Source organism: Podarcis tiliguerta (assembly GCF_965153285.1).
Source record: "Podarcis tiliguerta genome assembly, chromosome: 2".
NCBI lineage: Eukaryota > Metazoa > Chordata > Lepidosauria > Squamata > Lacertidae > Podarcis > Podarcis tiliguerta.
This window is the reverse complement of record NC_139535.1, coordinates 101,905,914-101,923,999: the sequence shown is the minus strand read 5'-3', so window position 1 is coordinate 101,923,999 and position 18,086 is coordinate 101,905,914. Positions and strand designations below refer to the sequence as shown.

General features: G+C 46.6%; 1 protein-coding gene across 2 annotated transcripts; it reads right to left on the bottom strand.

The window, feature by feature from the left end:
• On the bottom strand, positions 1-8,273 carry DNAJC22 (DnaJ heat shock protein family (Hsp40) member C22). 2 transcript variants are annotated; one of them, XR_014508070.1, is made up of 4 exons: positions 7,963-8,273; positions 5,362-6,246; positions 1,462-2,112; positions 1-1,425 (listed from the first exon to the last, which is right to left on the bottom strand). XR_014508070.1 is itself a non-coding variant. In XM_083427911.1 (3 exons), the coding sequence occupies exons 2-3, from the start codon at positions 6,181-6,183 to the stop codon at positions 1,933-1,935; spliced, it is 1,002 nt and encodes a 333-aa protein (XP_083284037.1). In that variant the 5' UTR covers positions 6,184-6,246; positions 7,963-8,273; the 3' UTR covers positions 1,181-1,932. The 2 variants fall into 2 exon arrangements, 1 of the variants encoding a protein (XP_083284037.1); XM_083427911.1 differs by having other exon boundaries at positions 1,181-2,112.
• Positions 8,274-18,086: the final 9,813 nt, after the last annotated feature.

Below are 18,086 nucleotides of genomic sequence, written 5' to 3'. Positions count from 1 at the left end.
TCAGGTTGCACTGAGAATATAATGGCCACCTGTATTTCCAATCTAAAATGAAACATACAAGTCAATCCAAGTGTCCAAATAGGTATCCACATGACACTATAAAAATGTTGCAATGGTGGTGAGGTATAACATATCCTTCGAGGCTTATGGCAACCATAAGGGCTTACATAAAATGTACTTTTGTCCTCTTGTTAACTCCTATACTTATAGGAATATAGTTTAAAGTACATGGGCATTGCAAATATCAAACTTTTTGGCAATACAAAATTTATATTCACAACTATGTCAGATCAAAATGAATACATCATGGATGTGCTCACCATCATATTCCACAACAAGGTGTTTTCAACATTTCGCCTCCAGCATCTATATGTCTTAAACAGGGCCTTCCTGTGCTGAGGTTGTGGAGTCCAATATACCCGAAACATATTTTTTTCCTGGATAAACCTCAAATCTAGAGAAATGTTCCATATAGATTCTAGAGCAATTTCCGATTGTTTAGGTTGTATAGCATAATCCCTATTCCACAACTCTCTAGGTTCCTGCCAATCTACTTTACAGAGGTCCAAGAAGCATTTATAAACAGCAGTCATAGATTTAGCTTTCAGGGGAGATCCAGTAATTCCCTCCAACAATTGAGAAGTTGCTCAATGCAGATGGTCCATAAATACACACCAACAGGTATTGTAATTGAAGATTTTGCCATTCAGCACTCACTGGTGAATTATATTAAAAATGCAATGTGGGGAGGGGGATCCATCTGAACCTATCAGTTGATCCCACCAGCAAACTCACAAAATTCTAAGAAACCCAATAAATGTACTCTTCAACTACTTGGAAGACTATTGGGAATGTAGATGCAGAAATGGGTACTATTATTTTGATAGCATCAAAAATGTCAATTTCAATGTATTGTAGTCAATGGTCAGACTAGTTCTTTAGTATTTGGGATAAAGCAGTAAATCATAAGCTAACTTATTAGGTACAAGCAAGAGAAAAATGTATAGGGGGAAAAATGTCCGATTTTATTTCCTTCTGGAACGAAAAATTTGGTGATAATGTGAGACAGTGCTCATTATTTTCTTTAGTTTAGATTTTGAGTCTCTGTGGTTTTGGATTAATGATTATATGCCATTCTTCTTTTCTAGGGTTGCCATATGTCTGGAATTTCCTGGACAAGCAAAACTTGAAAGCACTGCTTCTCCTCTTATGTCAAAAGACAGGCAACATAAAAAGAAAAGGGATCATGCTAGTCCGTAGAGCGCTGGAAAGTCTCTGGAAAACAGACCCAGAGAATTTGAAGGGCGGGGGGGGGGGGGGGACAGGGAGGAGGAAGACTTGGCACCACTAAGTCAACAGATGACCAAGTGGAAGGGCATACTATATGTTATGTACTGAGTTGAATAGGATCCAAAAAGCAGCAGTCTGATTGGTCCTAGAACAATAGGGTCCAGAATATACCAGTCTGACTGGTCCTAGAACAATAGGGTCCAGAATGCAGCAGTCTGATTGGTCCTAGAACAATAGGGTTCAGAATGCAGCAGTCTGATTGGTCCTAGAACAATGCAGCAGTATGATTGGTCCGCAGGAGCCACCCAATCCAGCTCCAGGTGGAAGTGAATCCGCAACCTGATTGGCCTACAGGATAATCCCAGAATTAGCCAATCACGTGCGACCCATTGTGTAAATAATATATATAAAGCAGATATTTTGGGGGAACTTTGTTTCCTCACTACTATGAGCTGAATAAACAGCATGAAATCCACACTCGACTCCAAATATATTTCACTATACAATTTGTGTCCTCCATCTTCTGGACCAATGTAGGGCTGCTCTGAGAAGCTCTTTTGAGAACCATGGCTTCAAGGCGTAATGCTTTTATTTCCTCCAGCAACATAAACCTCAGTGTTTTATGGAGGCAGTCAGAGTCCGTCATGTCGGCTTGGGCTTCCTCATCTGTGTGAGGAGCTCGTAGGCAGCTTGTACCTCAATGAAACGTCTCTCTGCCTCTTCCGCCCGGTGCCGATTGTGATCTGGATGCCAAAGCTTCACCAGCTCCCGGTAGCTTTTGTGGATTTCTTCAGGTGTGGCATCGTCGTGGATTCCTAAGACCTAATAGGGAAAGGAGGAAACATTTCAGGCCTGTTAGGTGGAGGAGATGTCCTGGTGGGCCTCACAGCCAGTGGCACAGTAGAGGCTGATGTCGGTGGGGAAGCCAAGAACGACTGCCTAGTTTTATAGATCTGTATAAGCTGAGTCCTATGCAGAATGACCTTCATAGAATCATAGAGTTGGAAGGTGTTGGGAAACTGTGTCCATGCAGCTACTCACACAGAGTCAATTAAGGTTTGGCAGCCAGCCAGAAGGCAATCTGAAGGAGTAAGTCTGCCTGGTGATAACAGAGACATGGAGACCGCTCCCTGATTGGTCAAGCTATCTCAAAGGGGTGGTAATTAATGGCCTACTAACTGGTAGTTTTGAGTTCAGAGTTCTGTGTGTCAGTGTAGGAGTTGTGAGTCGTGTCAGAGAGAGCTAGCAAAAGAGCCGTGTTCTGTCCACTGTATATAATAAACACCTAACTACAAGTTCCTGGTTCCTGCTTCGTCTATCCTGTCTGCAGCCAAGTCGCCAATTGCTTCCGTGGATTCTGCGTTTACTCTGCTAGGTCTGGCTAAGGTCCTGCAACTAGTCGGAAGTTGCAAAACACCAAATAGGTTTTCCCAATAGAAGGGACCCTGAGGATCGTCTAGTCCAAGGCCCAATATTAACAGAGAAATATGAGGGCTCCCTTGGACAAAAAAACAAGGACACCAGCTAGGAATACCAGAGCAAAACAGCCACCAGTAGGCTTGGTCTTTATTGAACTGTCACGACAGGACTCCCACCTGCCTCAAGGTGGAACAAGATGGAAGCCCCAAACAAAAGAGGCCCCAAACTTTTTTTAGCTGCTAATCCCCATGTTACACCCCCTCCCCAGACTACATCACGGTTACATCATGAAAGGAGAGGTCTGGTGGTAGTAATCAGAGCATCCTGGACCCTGCCCCATGGTTCTCCTTGCCCTCCACCAAACACCCATCAAGTGTAACAAAAAAGATATTTACATTTCCCTGTTTCCCAGCCAAGTTAATCACACCCTTTTGTCTTCAGCTGTGTTTGCTATTTCTGTAATGGCTACCTGTCTGGCACTCAGGTATCAGGATGCCAGGAATTATCACTCAGGCAGAGGGGCTGCTGAGTAGCTGAGCTCACATGTCTATCTGAATTTCTGGAGTTTTCCCAGTGAGCCAGTACATAGATACATTTATCAGTGAATTGTTACATTTGGTATCGTGCAGCAAAGGCCCTTTGAATAGACAGGAAGAAACTGCGATGAAGTGTTTTGTGGGGACAAATCACAAAAGTCACAAAAGCGATTGTGCTGATTTTGGTAGTGGGCATGATATCTGCTTGAGGGGCAACCCCCCCCCCCCAACCTATACATAAATTCCTGCAACACCCACAATGCAGGAAAATGCAGCTGTCCCATACGGGGATCAAACCTGCAACCTTGGTGTTATCAGCACCACACTCTAACCAACTGAGCTATCCAACCTTTGAGACCGAGTGTCTTTTTCCTATGGTTTCTAGCATTGTTGTTGTTGTTTACAGCTTACTGGCCTTAAAGCTGGCGTTCTCTGCTCTACGATTAGGGCTTAGGTTGCAGTCTTAACCCCACTTACCCAGGAGTAAGTCCCATGGACTTGTATTGAATTTGATTCTATGAGTTTAAGGAGGATTTTTTTTGCTCCTGTTTGTAGCGTGTTGAGAGGGTTGCAATATCCTGGACTGAACTTGCTTCTGAGTACACTTAGTTAGGTTTGAGCTGTTAGGCTGCAATCCTGTACATGCTTACCTGGAGTGCATCCCATTGAACGTAATGGGGTTTCTGAATAGATGCATATAAGACTATTGTATTATTTATAGCTCACCTTTCCTCCAAAGAGCTCGAGGCAGCAAATGTGGCTCCTCCTCACCTCCATTTTATCCTCAGAACAGCCCTGAGAGGTAGGTTAGGCTGAGAGGTTATGACTGATCCAAGGTCAGTCTGTGAGTCTAAGTGGGGTTTTAAACCCAGGTCTCCTCAGCTTTAATAAAAATAATAATCCAATTATTTATACCCCACCTATCTAGTTGGGTTTCCCTAGCCGCTCTGGGCAGCTTACAGCATATATAAAGGTAAAGGGACCCCTGACCATTAGGTCCAGTCGTGGCTGACTCTGGGGTTGCGGTGCTCATCTCGCTTTATTGGCCAAGGGAGCTGATGTACAGCTTCTGGGTCATGTGGCCAGCATGACTAAGCCACTTCCAGCGAATCAGAGCGGCGCACGGAAACGCCGTTTACCTTCCCGCTGGAGTGGTACCTATTTATCTACTTGCACTTTGACGTGCTTTTGAACTGCTAGGTTGGCAGGAGTAGGGACCGAGCAACGGGAGCTCACCCCATGACGGGGAGTCGAACCAGCGACCTTCTGATCAGCAAGTCCTAGGCTCTGTGGTTTAACCCACAGCAGCACCCGCGTCCCTTACAACATAGCAAAATAACAAACATTAAAAACTTCCTGATACAGGGCTGCCTTCAGATGTCTTCTAAAAGTTATGTAGTTCTTTATCTCCTTGACATTTGAAGGGAGGCTGTTAAAGTTGGGAATAGAGACATTTCGATTCCCTCTTCCCAAAGCCCAAACTTCCTATTTCCCAGTTCACTTGAAAGATGGATACAGTAGCCTTAGTTTCCTGCTAAGTCCAACTCTAGCCTTATCCTTGAGTTGGCTGAAGATTCAAAAACCATGAATCTAGAAATATGAGCATGACCAAAATAGCAACGTCGCCCGATTCACTCCAAAATGGAGCCAAATATTGGCAAAAGCCCCACAGAAGCCTTTTACGCCCAAAAATCTGCATTCCACAGAGACTTCCTAAATGGGGGTCACCAAAAAATTGTTGCCTCCCAATTCACTCCAAAATGTCGCCAAACGTTGCCAAAAGCTCCACAGAGGCCTTTTGTGGCCCAAAACCCATGTTCCGCGGAGACTTCCGGAATGGGGAGCTCAGCATCCTAAATCATGGGATCACGGCATTGACATTGCCCTATTTATTCCAAAACGGTGCCAAATGCCAGTATAAAAGTCCCTCAGAAGCCTTTTGCTGCAAAACCCCACATTCTGGAGAGACTTCCGAAACGGGGCCCTCAGTATCCTAACCCACATGGCCACAGCATCACCCAAAATGGACGTTGCCCAGATCCCACTCCTCTAACCCAGCTGCTATAAAATATACCGTCACAAAAACAAAACTGAGCTGAAGAGTATTGCCCTGTACCTTCAATGCCATCCGCTGCCTCTCGTTCTGGACCGAGTTCACGAAGGCAAAAACTTGCTCCCACTCCTGGAAGGAGCCACCGCTGAAGCCCAGCATCTTCCAAGCATGGTAGGGTAGGAGGAGCACCGATTCTAGCGCGCTGCTCAGGGATGGGAACACACTGAGCCAATCCAGCGTGGATCTAATAGTGCCGGCTACATAGCTGGCAGTGGCCGCTGTGTTGTAGAAGACAGAGTATGCCAAAGGTGTAGTAAAAGCAAGGTAGGCTAGGCCCAGTCGGTACAGTCGGGCACCAAGCTTCTCCCTGGTGCCCTTGTTGGATTTATAGCACCGGTGCCGCTGGGCTGTGACACTAGTTGTGAGAGTGATGGGAAAGATGGCCAGAGAGCGGCCATAGAAGATGGGTGCAGTTATGAAGGCCGCCTTTAAAGTAGCTTGGAGATCAGAGGATTGGTCACCCACTGCGGACACCAGGTGAACTCCGAGTCCCACCGCCAGGGGGAGAGCCAGGAAGTAAAAACCCGGGAGGGCTGAGAGACCCATCAGGGCCACCAAACCAAAGTAGATGCCTACTGAGGCTTGGCCAAGGAAGCGCACAGGGCTAAAAGGTGGAGGTCCATCTCTGGGCAGTTCCAAGGTGCGATTGGCCTGCGTCACCCAACCCGGCAGCAGCCACAGCTCCCAGAGCCACCCCATCCCAAAACCCCCCAAAGTCAGCATCCACAATAGGGCATGGTTATCCCGGCCCAGGTAGAGATGATGGAGCCCAGCGGGGCCTCCCAGGGCCCAGAGGGCAATAGCCACCAGAAGCCGCTTGGCCATCGTTCACCAGGCACCTCTTCACTGAGGGCAGGGCTCTCTGCTGCAAGACATCTCACTGGCAACCTGAGGAGGGAGAGAGCAAAAGGTAGCAGGAACATGAAAAACACCCCCCCCCACACACACACCCGCACCATATTTCAGGGCATTAGGCCCAATTGGACCATGTTTCGGCTGACATAATACACACACCCCTCCCTCCTCCCGCGATGTCCAATGTTATAATAATAATAATAATAATAATAATAATAATAATAATAATAATTTATTTCTACCCCATCCATCTGGCTGGGTTTGTCCAGCCACTCTGGGCGTCTCCCAACATCAAACATTAAAAACGTCCCTAAACAGGGCTGCCTTCAGATGTCTTCTAAAAGTCAGATAGTTGTTTATTTCCTTGACATCCACAGGGTGGGCGCCACTACCGAGAAGGCCCTCTGCCTGGTTCCCTGTAACTTCGTTTCTTGCAGTGAGGGAACCACCAGAAGGCCCTCGGAGCTGGACCTCAGTCTGAACAATGGGGGTGGAGACGTTCCTCTAGGTATATATTTTCCAGGTTCCTGAATGTCCACAGAGTAACTAGAAAGAGCTAGTATGATTTTCATGGCAAGAAACAGTGGCCCTCTGGGCTCTGTCCCCGCCCAGTGTTATTCAGATAGTCACCCACACCCTAGCTGCGATGGTCTTTGATTCTGACTTCAACCATCGGGGAAAACTGACTTGATTTGGCAAAGGGTGTTTAAGGAGATAACAGAAATCACTGGGTTAAAACCGACCAAAAGTCCAGAGGTGGCATTATTATCAATTTAAAAGGGGGTGGGAGGTTCACAGGCTATGAAGGACTTGCTCACAAATTGATTGACAGCTGCATGAATTATTATAGCTAGGAAGTGGAAGGGGTAAGCAGAATATAAAATGGAAGAATGGTATAAAGAGGCATGGGATATAGCTATTAATGATAAATTAACATGTGCCATTAAGGTAAGTTGGGAAATAGGCAAGAGAGATGATTCTGAGGAGAAATGGAAGGTGTTTGTAGAATTAGTTCTGTTAAAATGGAAAGGGGTCAAGCCATCACAAGAGGTGTTGAAATTTTGGGAAGTTGGATAGTTAGGATGAAATGGTCTCGGTGGTGGGGTTCTTATTTAATTATTATTATTACTTTGTCAAAATTGTGTGTGTGTGTGTGTGTGTGTGTATGCACGCGCGCGCACACACACACACACACACACACACACACAGTGGTACCTCAGGTTACAGACGCTTCAGGTTACAGACTCCGCTAACCTGGAAGTAGTACCTCAGGTTAAGAACTTTGCTTCAGGAAGAGAACAGAAATCGTGCGGCAGCAGCGGGAGGCCCCATTAGCTAAAATGGTACCTCAGGTTAAGAACAGTTTCAGGTTAAGAACGGACCTCCAGAACGAATTAAGTTCTTAACTAGAGGTACCACTGTGTGTGTGTGTGTGTGTGTGTGTGTGTATATATATATATATATATATATGTATATATATATATATGACTGACTTGATTCCCTCCTCTCTGTTTCCCAATGTAGATCTTCACTCTCCCCATGTTCCTGATGAAGATCTTTATTCCCTCCTTGTTCCAGCTGTAGCTCTTCCCTCACCCCTTCTTCCCTGACACTGGGGGAAAGCACAATTTTGTAGTTTGCCTCCAGTGCCAAAACGACTCAGGCTAGCCCTACCCGCTATGGCCCCACTGTTCCCAACATAAAGGATTCCCCAGCCGCAATGCTGCCTATAGGCAAAGATTCCCATACCTGTCGCACGCTGGATCCAGCCACTCTGGGCTCCCCGCCGCTTGCTGAATCGAGGAGCCGAATCTGAACAACGCAATCACTGCAGCTCAGTGGCAGAACACATTCTTGGCACGGAGAAGGTTCCAGGTTCAATTCTTGTCATTTCCAGGCAGAGCAGACAGTAAGGAACTAAGTGAACTGATGGCCTGACTCACTCTAAGGCAGTTTCCTTTGTCCCCAGGAACAGCGTTTGCAGAACCATACATACACACCTTTTGTCTCACTCCCAGCAGGGGGAACATCGGCACAATTTCATCAGGGCTATAATGTCGACTCAGAAAGCCTTTGATCCCATTGCACTAGGCTGGACTTTGCTTTCCTGGGGTGGGGGCGGGGACTGGGCACAGGACATCTGTCAGGAAAGGGGGTGGGGAGAGTGGCCAAAGGGCAGTGTGGTGGCACACCCAGCATAGCGACAGCACTGAAGAGTCAGGAGCTGTGTCGAAGGCCTTTGTCACAGTATGGAGGGAAATCATCACTGGAGCTGGGCTTCTCCCAATTCATCCATGCATTTCAGAGTTATCCACACAGCACCAAATGCTTCTTTCTTCTTTGGCGATCACTCGTAGCCGAGTCAGATTGTCTTCCATGAACATGGTTTTAAAAGTGAGTCCGTAAGTGACTGTGGAGGCCAATTCTGGATCCACACGTCCTTCCACAGTGGGGACATAGGTTTCCAGGCAGGAGTTGATCATGGTGTGGATTTGCCAAGCGTGCCTTCCTCTTAGCACGTTTCTCCCTTGCGTCCTGAGTTTGAGTGTCTTCAAAGCCCATGACACCTTTGGTAAAGGCTATTGTCCAGCTGGAGTGCTCACAGGCCAGTGTTTCCCAGTTGTCAGTGTTTATACTACATTTTTTAAAGATTTGCCTTGAGACAGTCTTTAAACCTCTTTTGTTGACCACCAGCATTACGCTTTCCATTTTTAAGTTCAAAATAGAATAGTTGCTCTGGAAGACGATCATCAGGCATCCGCACAACATGACCAGTCCAACAAAGTTGATATTGAAGAATCATTGCTTCAACACTGGTGATCTTTGCTTCTTTCAGTACACTGATATTAGTTCACTTTTCTTCCCAAGTGATGTGTAAAATTTTTTGGAGACATCGTTGATGGAATCCTTTGAGGAGTTGGAGATGGCATTTATGAGTGGTCCATGTTTCACAAGCAAATAGTAAGGTTGGTAGTACAATAGCTTTGTAAACAAGCATTTTGGTTTCCCTGCGAATGTCCCAGTCCTCAAACACTCTGTGCTTCAGTTGGGAGAAAGCTAACGTGTATTACAAAACACACACACACACGCAGCATGTAGGAACGCACAATGGAGGCATGGGCTCCTGCAAACTGGCACAGATGTGCATTCAAAGGTTACATTCAATTTTTTGGCCCGCAGCAGCTATGCAATCTGATCAGTGATATGGTTGCATTTGGACTGAGGGAACATCAGGACTCTTCCTTCCTGATGGGTGGAGCAGAGGGAGATATCTAGCTATGGAGAGGTACATGGCTCTGTGAACACATATCCGCAGAGGAGTCTTTAAACCTCTTTTGTTTGTCAGCATCGCCCTTGAGCCAGTGCCACCAACTGGACTCATACACTTCAGCCCGACTGGGCTAGGCGAGCTGGGTAGCACTTCCAGAGACCACCTTCTGCACAGGAACAGGTCAAAGTGCTGTGGACTCACAGCTTAGAGTTGTGAGCACCGAATTCACTCCAGCAAGAAGACAGTCGTCGCACAGCAGAGTATAGCAGAGTATAGCAGAGCATAAACGACTCGGAGAGCAGCTCTGTAGAATATCTTCTTTATTCTATCTACAACTATTATACACAACTATATACAGAGCTAAATGAGGTCTAAACGAAAATGCTGAACTGCACTGAGTGTCTGCAGCTGCTCTTAGCAGCAACCTTATCTATACACACGATCTCTCTCTAACACTCAGTCTCTCTCTCTCTCTGATGTGAGGCTGGAGCAGAATAAGTAGAGAGCAGAAACCTCCCCCTCCTCTCTGGAGAATCAGCAGAGAACATCAGCAGATTCTTGGATATGGGAGGGATGAAATCTCCTCATTGTTAACCACCAGCATTACACTTTCCATTTTCAAGTTCAGACTTAAAAATGTACTGTTCTATACCTAGCACTCAACCAATGCTTCCCTGATTTTTTAACTACCATTGCCTGGGATACACAACTTGGGCATGAGTACTTCCGTCCCCCAGGGCATAAATAATTGGGCAGTGTCCTTTTTCAGAGCCTGCTCAAAGTCAAAAGCCTCCATAACTCCTTTTGCAATGCATGGGAGAAATGGAAAGCTAATACTTCTGAGCCTGGTGGTAAAGCTTTAAGGACATCAGAACTGCCTTCCTCGATCAAACCAAAACCCACCCAGTCCTGATGGCCTCAGAAAGTTTCCAAACCGTTGTCTACTGTTGCTGCTTGCCTGCATCTGATGTTTTCGTAACTCAGAAGTAAAAACCTACTGCATTCTCTGGCATTCAAGCAAGCATGCACAGAGCTGGAGCTTCAGAGGCATACTGTGTTTTGTCTGGGTGCCTTTCCAGCAATCCTTTCTCCAAGCATTGGAAGTCCCCCCTGCCACTAGTGTTCCTGCATATACTTGACCCACTCCTGAGAGCTAAGAGTTGTCCAATTATGCCAGAACCATTTAAAGCTCAGTACTGTTAAGATGCTTCGCAACGCGGGTGGTGCTGTGGTCTAAACCACTGAGCCTCTTGGGCTTGCCGATCAGAAGGTCGGCGGTTTGAATCCCCGTGGTTCAAATCTCCTATTGCTCTGTCCCAGCTCCTGCCAACCTAGCAGTTCGAAAGCACGCCAGCACAAGTAGATATATAGGTACAGCTGCGGCGGGAAGGTAAATGGCATTTCCGTGCGCTCTGGCTTTTCTCATAGTGTTCTGTTGTGCCAGAAGCGGTTTAGTCCTGCTGGCCACATGACCCGGAAAGCTGTGTGTAGACAAACGCTGGCTCCATTGGCCTGAAAGCGAGATGAGCGCCGCAACCCCATCGTCGCCTTTGACTGGACTTAACCGCCCAGGGATCCTTTACCTTTACTGTTAAGATGCATCATATATCCAAAACTGGCAGAACCAGCCAGCAGACCAAGCCTCTGTGCTGGAAGGTACCTTCAAGCCAAAAAACACTTGAAGGATTAGCTAGCAACAGCTAATGATTGTTGATATATCTACAGTGGATCGGAAATTATAGAGACCTGCATCTGATAGATGGTGAAATCTGTAATTATGTGTTGATTGATAAGATGATTGAGGACCACAGAAACAGAAAGCAAGTACTTTACTGTGGGTGTAAACCACAAGCATTTCACAGGTAAACTTCATTCCAATGATCCTCTTTTGCATGTCTCTTACCTTATATAAGATACTTGATTCCCATCCAGATCCAGGTTTTTAGCAAAGAGGTCAATCTGAATCAGTCAACAGGAATAACTTGTTTATTTATTTATTGCATTCCACTAGGTTGGTTTTTTTAAATGTTTATTGAAAGTTCAAAATGTACATAATTATATGTGCACCAGACGCAAACAAAAAAGACAGAAATGTTGGAGGGTATGAAAGTTGCCTAGGAGAAAGGGAAAACACGCCACAACGAAACCATGATGCAAGCTTTTAGACTGCATTTGACTGCTACTCAAGTGCCCTGTGTTACCAGGTCATGTGGCAGCAGGTGCGAGACAGGTAAACTCATGCACTTTTCAGATTCAAAATCTGTAAAAGAAGAATCAGGAATGAAGAGATGCCCTCTGTAGCTACTGCTTGAATTGCAGGAAGAATCCTTGCAACTCTTGAATACAAGCCAGGGTAGCAAAGGACTACATTTAGAAGGCACTTCTGATTCTTCTTTCTCAAGTCATGGGTTCAAAGCAGCCCCACTCAGCTATCAAGTTGCCCATGGGGGTGGAGTCCTGGATCTGGCCCTCCAAGAGGAATCAGTTTCCCATCTCTGATTTTAAGCCATGCCAGTTACTTAATTAAGCACTCATCTCACACCCAGGACTAAAACATCACAAAACATCCATATATAAAAATTTAAAATATATACAAATAAACAGCCATGTAAAATACAGTGGTACCTCGAGTTACAGACGCTTCAGGTTACAGACGCTTCAGGTTACAAATGCTTCAGGTTACAGACGCTTCAGGTTACAGACTCTGCTAACCCAGAAATAGTACCTCAGGTTAAGAACAGAAATCGTGTGGTGGCGGCATGGCAGCAGTGGGAGGCCCCATTAGCTAAAGTGGTACCTCATGTTAAGAACAGTTTCAGGTTAAGAATGGACCTCCAGAACGAATTACGTTCTTAACCCGAGGTACCACTGTATATAATGACGAGGATTTTCATTGGGATTTCTTCCTGCTAAATAGTGCCATTCACCACTCCAATTGATACTGTTGATAAAAAACCTCAGCCACTCTTGCAGTTACTTCCAGGTTAATGTCTCACAGATAGAATCTGACATGTTCATTGTGCCGTGATTTTAGACTACCCAAATAAGGAGATAGCATAGCTGGTTGTACAACGGACAGTGGAATAGGATATGTTCTGCAGTGTCCGGCACATTCAAAGAACACCAGCAATGTCTGCTGTTTCTGTGGATGTTTAAATATCTGCTCTTGACAAAAGCTGAGGGGGAAACGTTCAGTCAGGCTAACATAAAGGCCTGGAATTATTAATTTTGATATATAAGTGACCCTGTTATCTGTTGCATTTAAACCATAGAAGTTGGGGAAGCAACTTTTATTTACAGCTGACTCAATGTTTTGTTTTTTAACATCCGTTGATCTGGTTTGAATATTGCGATAAATATATTGCTCGCTTGAATTCTACAAGGGTTCCAAGTCAAGACCAAAAGATCTGATTTTGCTTAAATAAGCCAAAGAGCAGACTCAAAAGTAGTCTTCCAAGTTATGCAGTAGTCTCCCAAGTTGCAAGCTCACTTGAATACAGGGAAATAGCAACACTGCCCCAGTAACCTTTCTGTGGTTTTATTTTTATTTTGCATTGCTTCAAATTAAAGCAAGTTCAAGTTCCTACTCTTAGGAAATGCTTTAAAACACCAGGTGGCAGCATCTATCTACATCATCCTAAAAGCACAGACAAAACTCCTAACTAGGGGGTGGAACTCTTTGTACAAGGATCTCTATCTTCACAGGTGCAACACACAAAGGAAGAATGTCGTTGGATTCGGGGATAGAGGAAGCACTTTGAGACATTAAGAACTTCCTACACGAAAGGCAGCCACATACAGGAATTCGCACGAGGCCCCTGTGTGGATCCTCATGCACAAAGAGGTACAATCGTTGTCTTCAAATCAGTGGCATAGCGTGGGTTGTCAACACCCGGGGCAAGGCAAGTAATTTGCGCCCCCCCCCGCACTGTCCCTCCCCCAGATAGTCCCTCGCTCTCTCTCCGCACCGCACCGCATGCCTGGCACCCCCCCCCACAGTGGGCAGCAACCCGGCGGCTCGGATCGGATTCGCACAGCCAGCACTGCAGTGAGAGAGAGTGAGTGAGCCAGGTAGGGGCCGAGAGCTGCGAGTGCGAGTGCGCCCCCCCCCAGATGTTGCGCCCGGTGCGGCCCGCCCCCTCTGCACCCCCCACGCTATGCCACTGCTTCAAATATCTGAAAGGCCATGGAGAAAAGATGGAGAAGACTTGCCTTCTGTTACTCCAGAGAGCGCACAAGGGATCCTGCTTGCAGGTTTCCTATAAGCCATCTGGTTGGCCACTGTGACAACAGAATGGTGGACTGGATGGGCCATGGGCCTGAACTAATATTATGTCCTTGAACTAATAGGTGATAATGGAAGCAGATTTCAGTTGCACACTGAGACACATCTTAACAGGGAGTTTCTGTTATGCCCATCTGTCAAGGACCCTGTAGCTGCAAAGATTCCTAGACTCCAGAGAGGGTTAGATGACCACCAGACCCTTCCATCTCTCAAATCCCATTATTCAATTACTATTGGTGCACAATTTCTATGGTGTGTACTGTGCCCGGAAAGCCGCAAGCGATTGGAGTTTCATTGATTGCCACTAGTAGTGGATGTCAATTCCCACTCAGAAGTATTTTCTGTCTAAGAGATGCGGGTGGCGCTGTGGCCTAAACCACTGAGCCTCTTGGGCTTGCTGATCAGAAGGTGGGCGGTTCGAATCCCTGTGATGGGGTGAGCTCCCGTTGCTCTGCCAACGGAGCAGTTCGAAAGCACACCAGTGCAAGTAGATAAATTGGTACCACTGTGGCGGGAAGGTAAACAGCGTCTCCGTGCGCTCTGACTTCTGTCACGGTGTTCCATTGCACCAGAAGCAGTTTAGTCATGCTGGCCGCATAACCTGGAAAGCTGTCTGTGGACAAACACCGGCTCCCTTGGCCTGAAAGTGAGATGAGCGCCAAAACCCCATAGTTGCCTTTGACTGGACGTAACCATCCAGGGGTCCTTTACCTTTTACCTTTTTTTGCTTTCTGTCTAGGATTGTCACAACAAGTAAAAAATAAGAGTTTCTTCCCCACCAAGTAACCAAAGAAAATTGGTGGTGGGAGGAACAAAGATGCATATGATAAATGTTTGGGTACCAGGAATGTTCCCACATTTGCACAACGAATGTCTGCGCCACTTTATGGTGGGCCAGTCCATCCATCCATTCATTTCAAAAAGTCTTAATACATGGACATCATCAAACCAAACTCTTAATATAAAGTTCAGCTCAGAATGAGATTCCCAGCGGCATAGGCAGGAAGGAAGACCACCCACATTTGTTCTGCCTACTGCATTATTCTGTTTGCAGCACAGAATATACTTATCAGTGTACAGTGGTACCTTGGGTTACATACGCTTCAGGTTACAGACGCTTCAGGTTACAGACTCCGCTAACCCAGAAATAGTACCTCGGGTTAAGAACTTTGCTTCAGGATGAGAACAGAATTCGTGCTCCAGCAGCGCGGCAGCAGCAGGAGGCCCCATCAGATAAAGTGGTGCTTGAACTCGGAATGTCCCGCTTTCCCTTAGGGTGTCCCTATTTTCATGGGAGAAATGTTGGAGGGTATGGAATCAGACGTCCCTATTTTAATCGGAGAAATGTTGGAGAGACGTTTCTATTTTCATTGGAGAAGTGTTGGAGGGTATGGGGCTCCCCCTGCCCATCCCAATATTTCAAGAACTGGACAAACACACGCAAAGAGTTAAGTATCCCAGGACCCTAGCTGCTTGCATTAATAAAAGACCATCCTTGTCAATCTCATACCGAGACAGATATGTAAACAGGCAGGCAGGCAGGCAGACAAGAGGGACACCCTCCCTGTTTATCCATTTATCAGTCGCTCCCCTCTGCCTACAGCAATTCATTCCCCCCACCTTTTTGTGTTAGTTGACCCATTGATGCATCCAGCATCCATTTCAACGGGGCAGCTCACCAGACAGGCAGCATCTCATTGCCCATGCAAATTTCATTCCGACACCCCCATAAAAATTTATGGCACCACAAAGTCTCCCCTGACCCACCACTGCAGGGAGATGGCCTGCCTGGCTCTCCATAGCAAGCTCCTGTTTGCTCAGGCACTCACGGTATTATCGTCCTTATTTACATAGATTAGTGAGTAGCAGGCCGCCAATTTGTCCTAATTCATAATTAATCAGCCCAATCTCCTTGTGCGCTGTTGACTCAGCCGCATGCCTCCCAGCCCCATGCAAATTGGGATAAATTTGCTTCGACCTGGAGGTGGATTGGGAGACTTTAATATTTAATTTTTAAAAAAACCACACTGATGCCCCAAGGCTGGTGCGTTGTTGTTGTTTTTGGTTTTGTTTTGTTTCCAAAGGATGGGAATTACTGGTGTGCTTGACACATCAGACCATGACCTGACTTTTTAGGGGGTTTTCTGGAGGCATATTCTGCAACATGTCATCAATGCCACCCTGGTGCATTTATGGTAGATTTATACTGGAACGTCCACACATAATTCTGCTTTGTTAATTGTTCTGCAATGCTTCCTTCCCAATGTTATCAATGAAGTCTGGAGGGACACTCTTGTGCTATTGTGTAACAAAAGAGGGACATACACACACACATCCTGAACATGTGTGGTATGAAAAGTTACAGGATTTCAGCAGGAAGTTATGGTACATGCAGTGTGTCAGGGACTGTGCTGGGAAGTATCCGTGTCCATACATACACATACATACAATTTTGGGGGCTTCCTAAACCAACATTTGGGGTGTCCTAGCTTTTACTTTTTGAAATATGGCAACCCTGGCGCAAGTGGCAAGACTGCAAAGCAGGGGTGGGGGTGGAGAACCTGTAGTCCTCCCCATGTTGCTGGACTACAACTCCCATCACCCCTGACCCCTCGGCCATGATCGCAGGGGCTGATGGGAGTTGGAGTCCAGCATCTGATTGTAGCAGGCACAGGCAAACTCAGCCCTCCAGACGTTTTGCGACTACAACTCCCATCATCCCTGACCACTGGTCCTGTTAGCTAGGGATGATGGGAGTTGTAGTTCCAAAACATCTGGAGGGCTGAGTTTGCCTATGCCTGGACTATAGAGTAGGGCTAGCCGAAGACAATTTGGCAGTGGAGGCAAACCACAAAATAGTGCCCCTTGCTCCGCCAGGGAAGAAGGAGTGAATAAAGATCTACTGTCAGGAGGGCGGCACTGAGGAGGAATGGTGGGAGCCTCCCCCTCCCCCTGATCCGGATCCGGATCCTGACTCTTCCCAGGAGCAGGAGGACAGTATAGATTTGGAACAGTGGTTTGCAGAGGGACATAGTTCAGAAGGCAGAAGCTGGGAAATACTGGATGGGGAACAGCCAGGAGAAGAAGCACTGGGGGGGAGAGAGTTAACAGATTCACCGTCTGTGGAAAGCATTCATCCGCTCTCCCCAAGGTCAAGAAGAGCAGATAAGGTGTCAAGAAGAGAGCACAGTGGTTACGGGTTCAGGTTACAAGATGCGGTAGTGATGTGGGTGACTTGGGAGGAAGTGGGTGGAACCCTTAATTGGGAGCACCGTCATTCCTAGGAAATGGATTCTTTGTTCTCTTGCTGTGATCATTAAAGTTTCTAACTGGTAAGAAGACTCCTTTTCCTTTGTTCTGCTTATCTACTGCCAAAGGGGGGAGAAAGCCTATTCCCTGAAGCCTGACATAAAGGTAAAGGGACCCCTGACCATTAGGTCCAGTTGTGGCCGACTCTGGGGTTGCAGCACTCATCTCGCTTTATTGGCCGAGGGAGCTGGCGTTCAGCTTCCGGGTCATGTGGCCAGCATGACCATGCCGCTTCTGGCAAACCAGAACAGCGCATGGAAACGCCCTTTACCTTCCCGCCGGAGCGGTACCTATTTATCTACTTGCACTTTGACGTGCTTTCAAACTGCTAGGTTGGCAGAAGCTGGGACCGAGCAACGGGAGCTGTTGCGGGGATTTGAGCCACCGACCTTCTGATCGGCAAGTCCTAGGCTCTGTATGACCACCCCAATATAATCATGAGCACAAATAATCATGAATGCACCCTTGAAATGACCACTGGAGGGGCCAATGTTGCTAATAGGTGTTCCCCACCTTCACAAAAGGTGCAGTCTTTGATTTGGCACTGGCTGCCTTTGTTGCTACTATTTCACATGTTTGTACCAGCTATACTGTACTGGGTAAGTCAGGAATTTAGCTTTTCTCGGCGCAAACTGCAGACTCGGTTCCACATGTTTTCTTCTGGGCTGGCATGAGCAGTGTGTGCAGGCCGCTGTGGCACAGATCCGGACCTCTTGTAGCTTTTGTGTATTCCCTGACCCGATCAAATAATTTCACTTAGTGGCCTAACAGTGACGTTGACAGGTGAGAAAAACCCTTCTTCATCTGAAAGCCCTTCTCTACGCATTATGCCTTCAGCAAACAGAGTTAGGAACCAAAACAAAACCTTTTTCTAGGCATCACCCCAAGTTCTGGTCCTGCTTAGCTGGCAGGAGTTATCAGCATCACAGCTCCATTAGGGAATTGATGGCTATGCGCAGAGACAGTGAGGTCACAGAGAAAGGGAGAAGCAGTTAAAACAGACCGGCC

Coding starts and splice junctions, on each gene's coding strand:
- DNAJC22 (XM_083427911.1), bottom strand. CDS start 6,183: ATGGCCAAGCGGCTTCTGGTGGCTATTGCCCTCTGGGCCCTGGGAGGC. Junction 2,113..5,361: donor GGCAGCGGATGGCATTGAAG/GTACAGGGCAAT, acceptor TTTCCCTATTAG/GTCTTAGGAATCCACGACGA.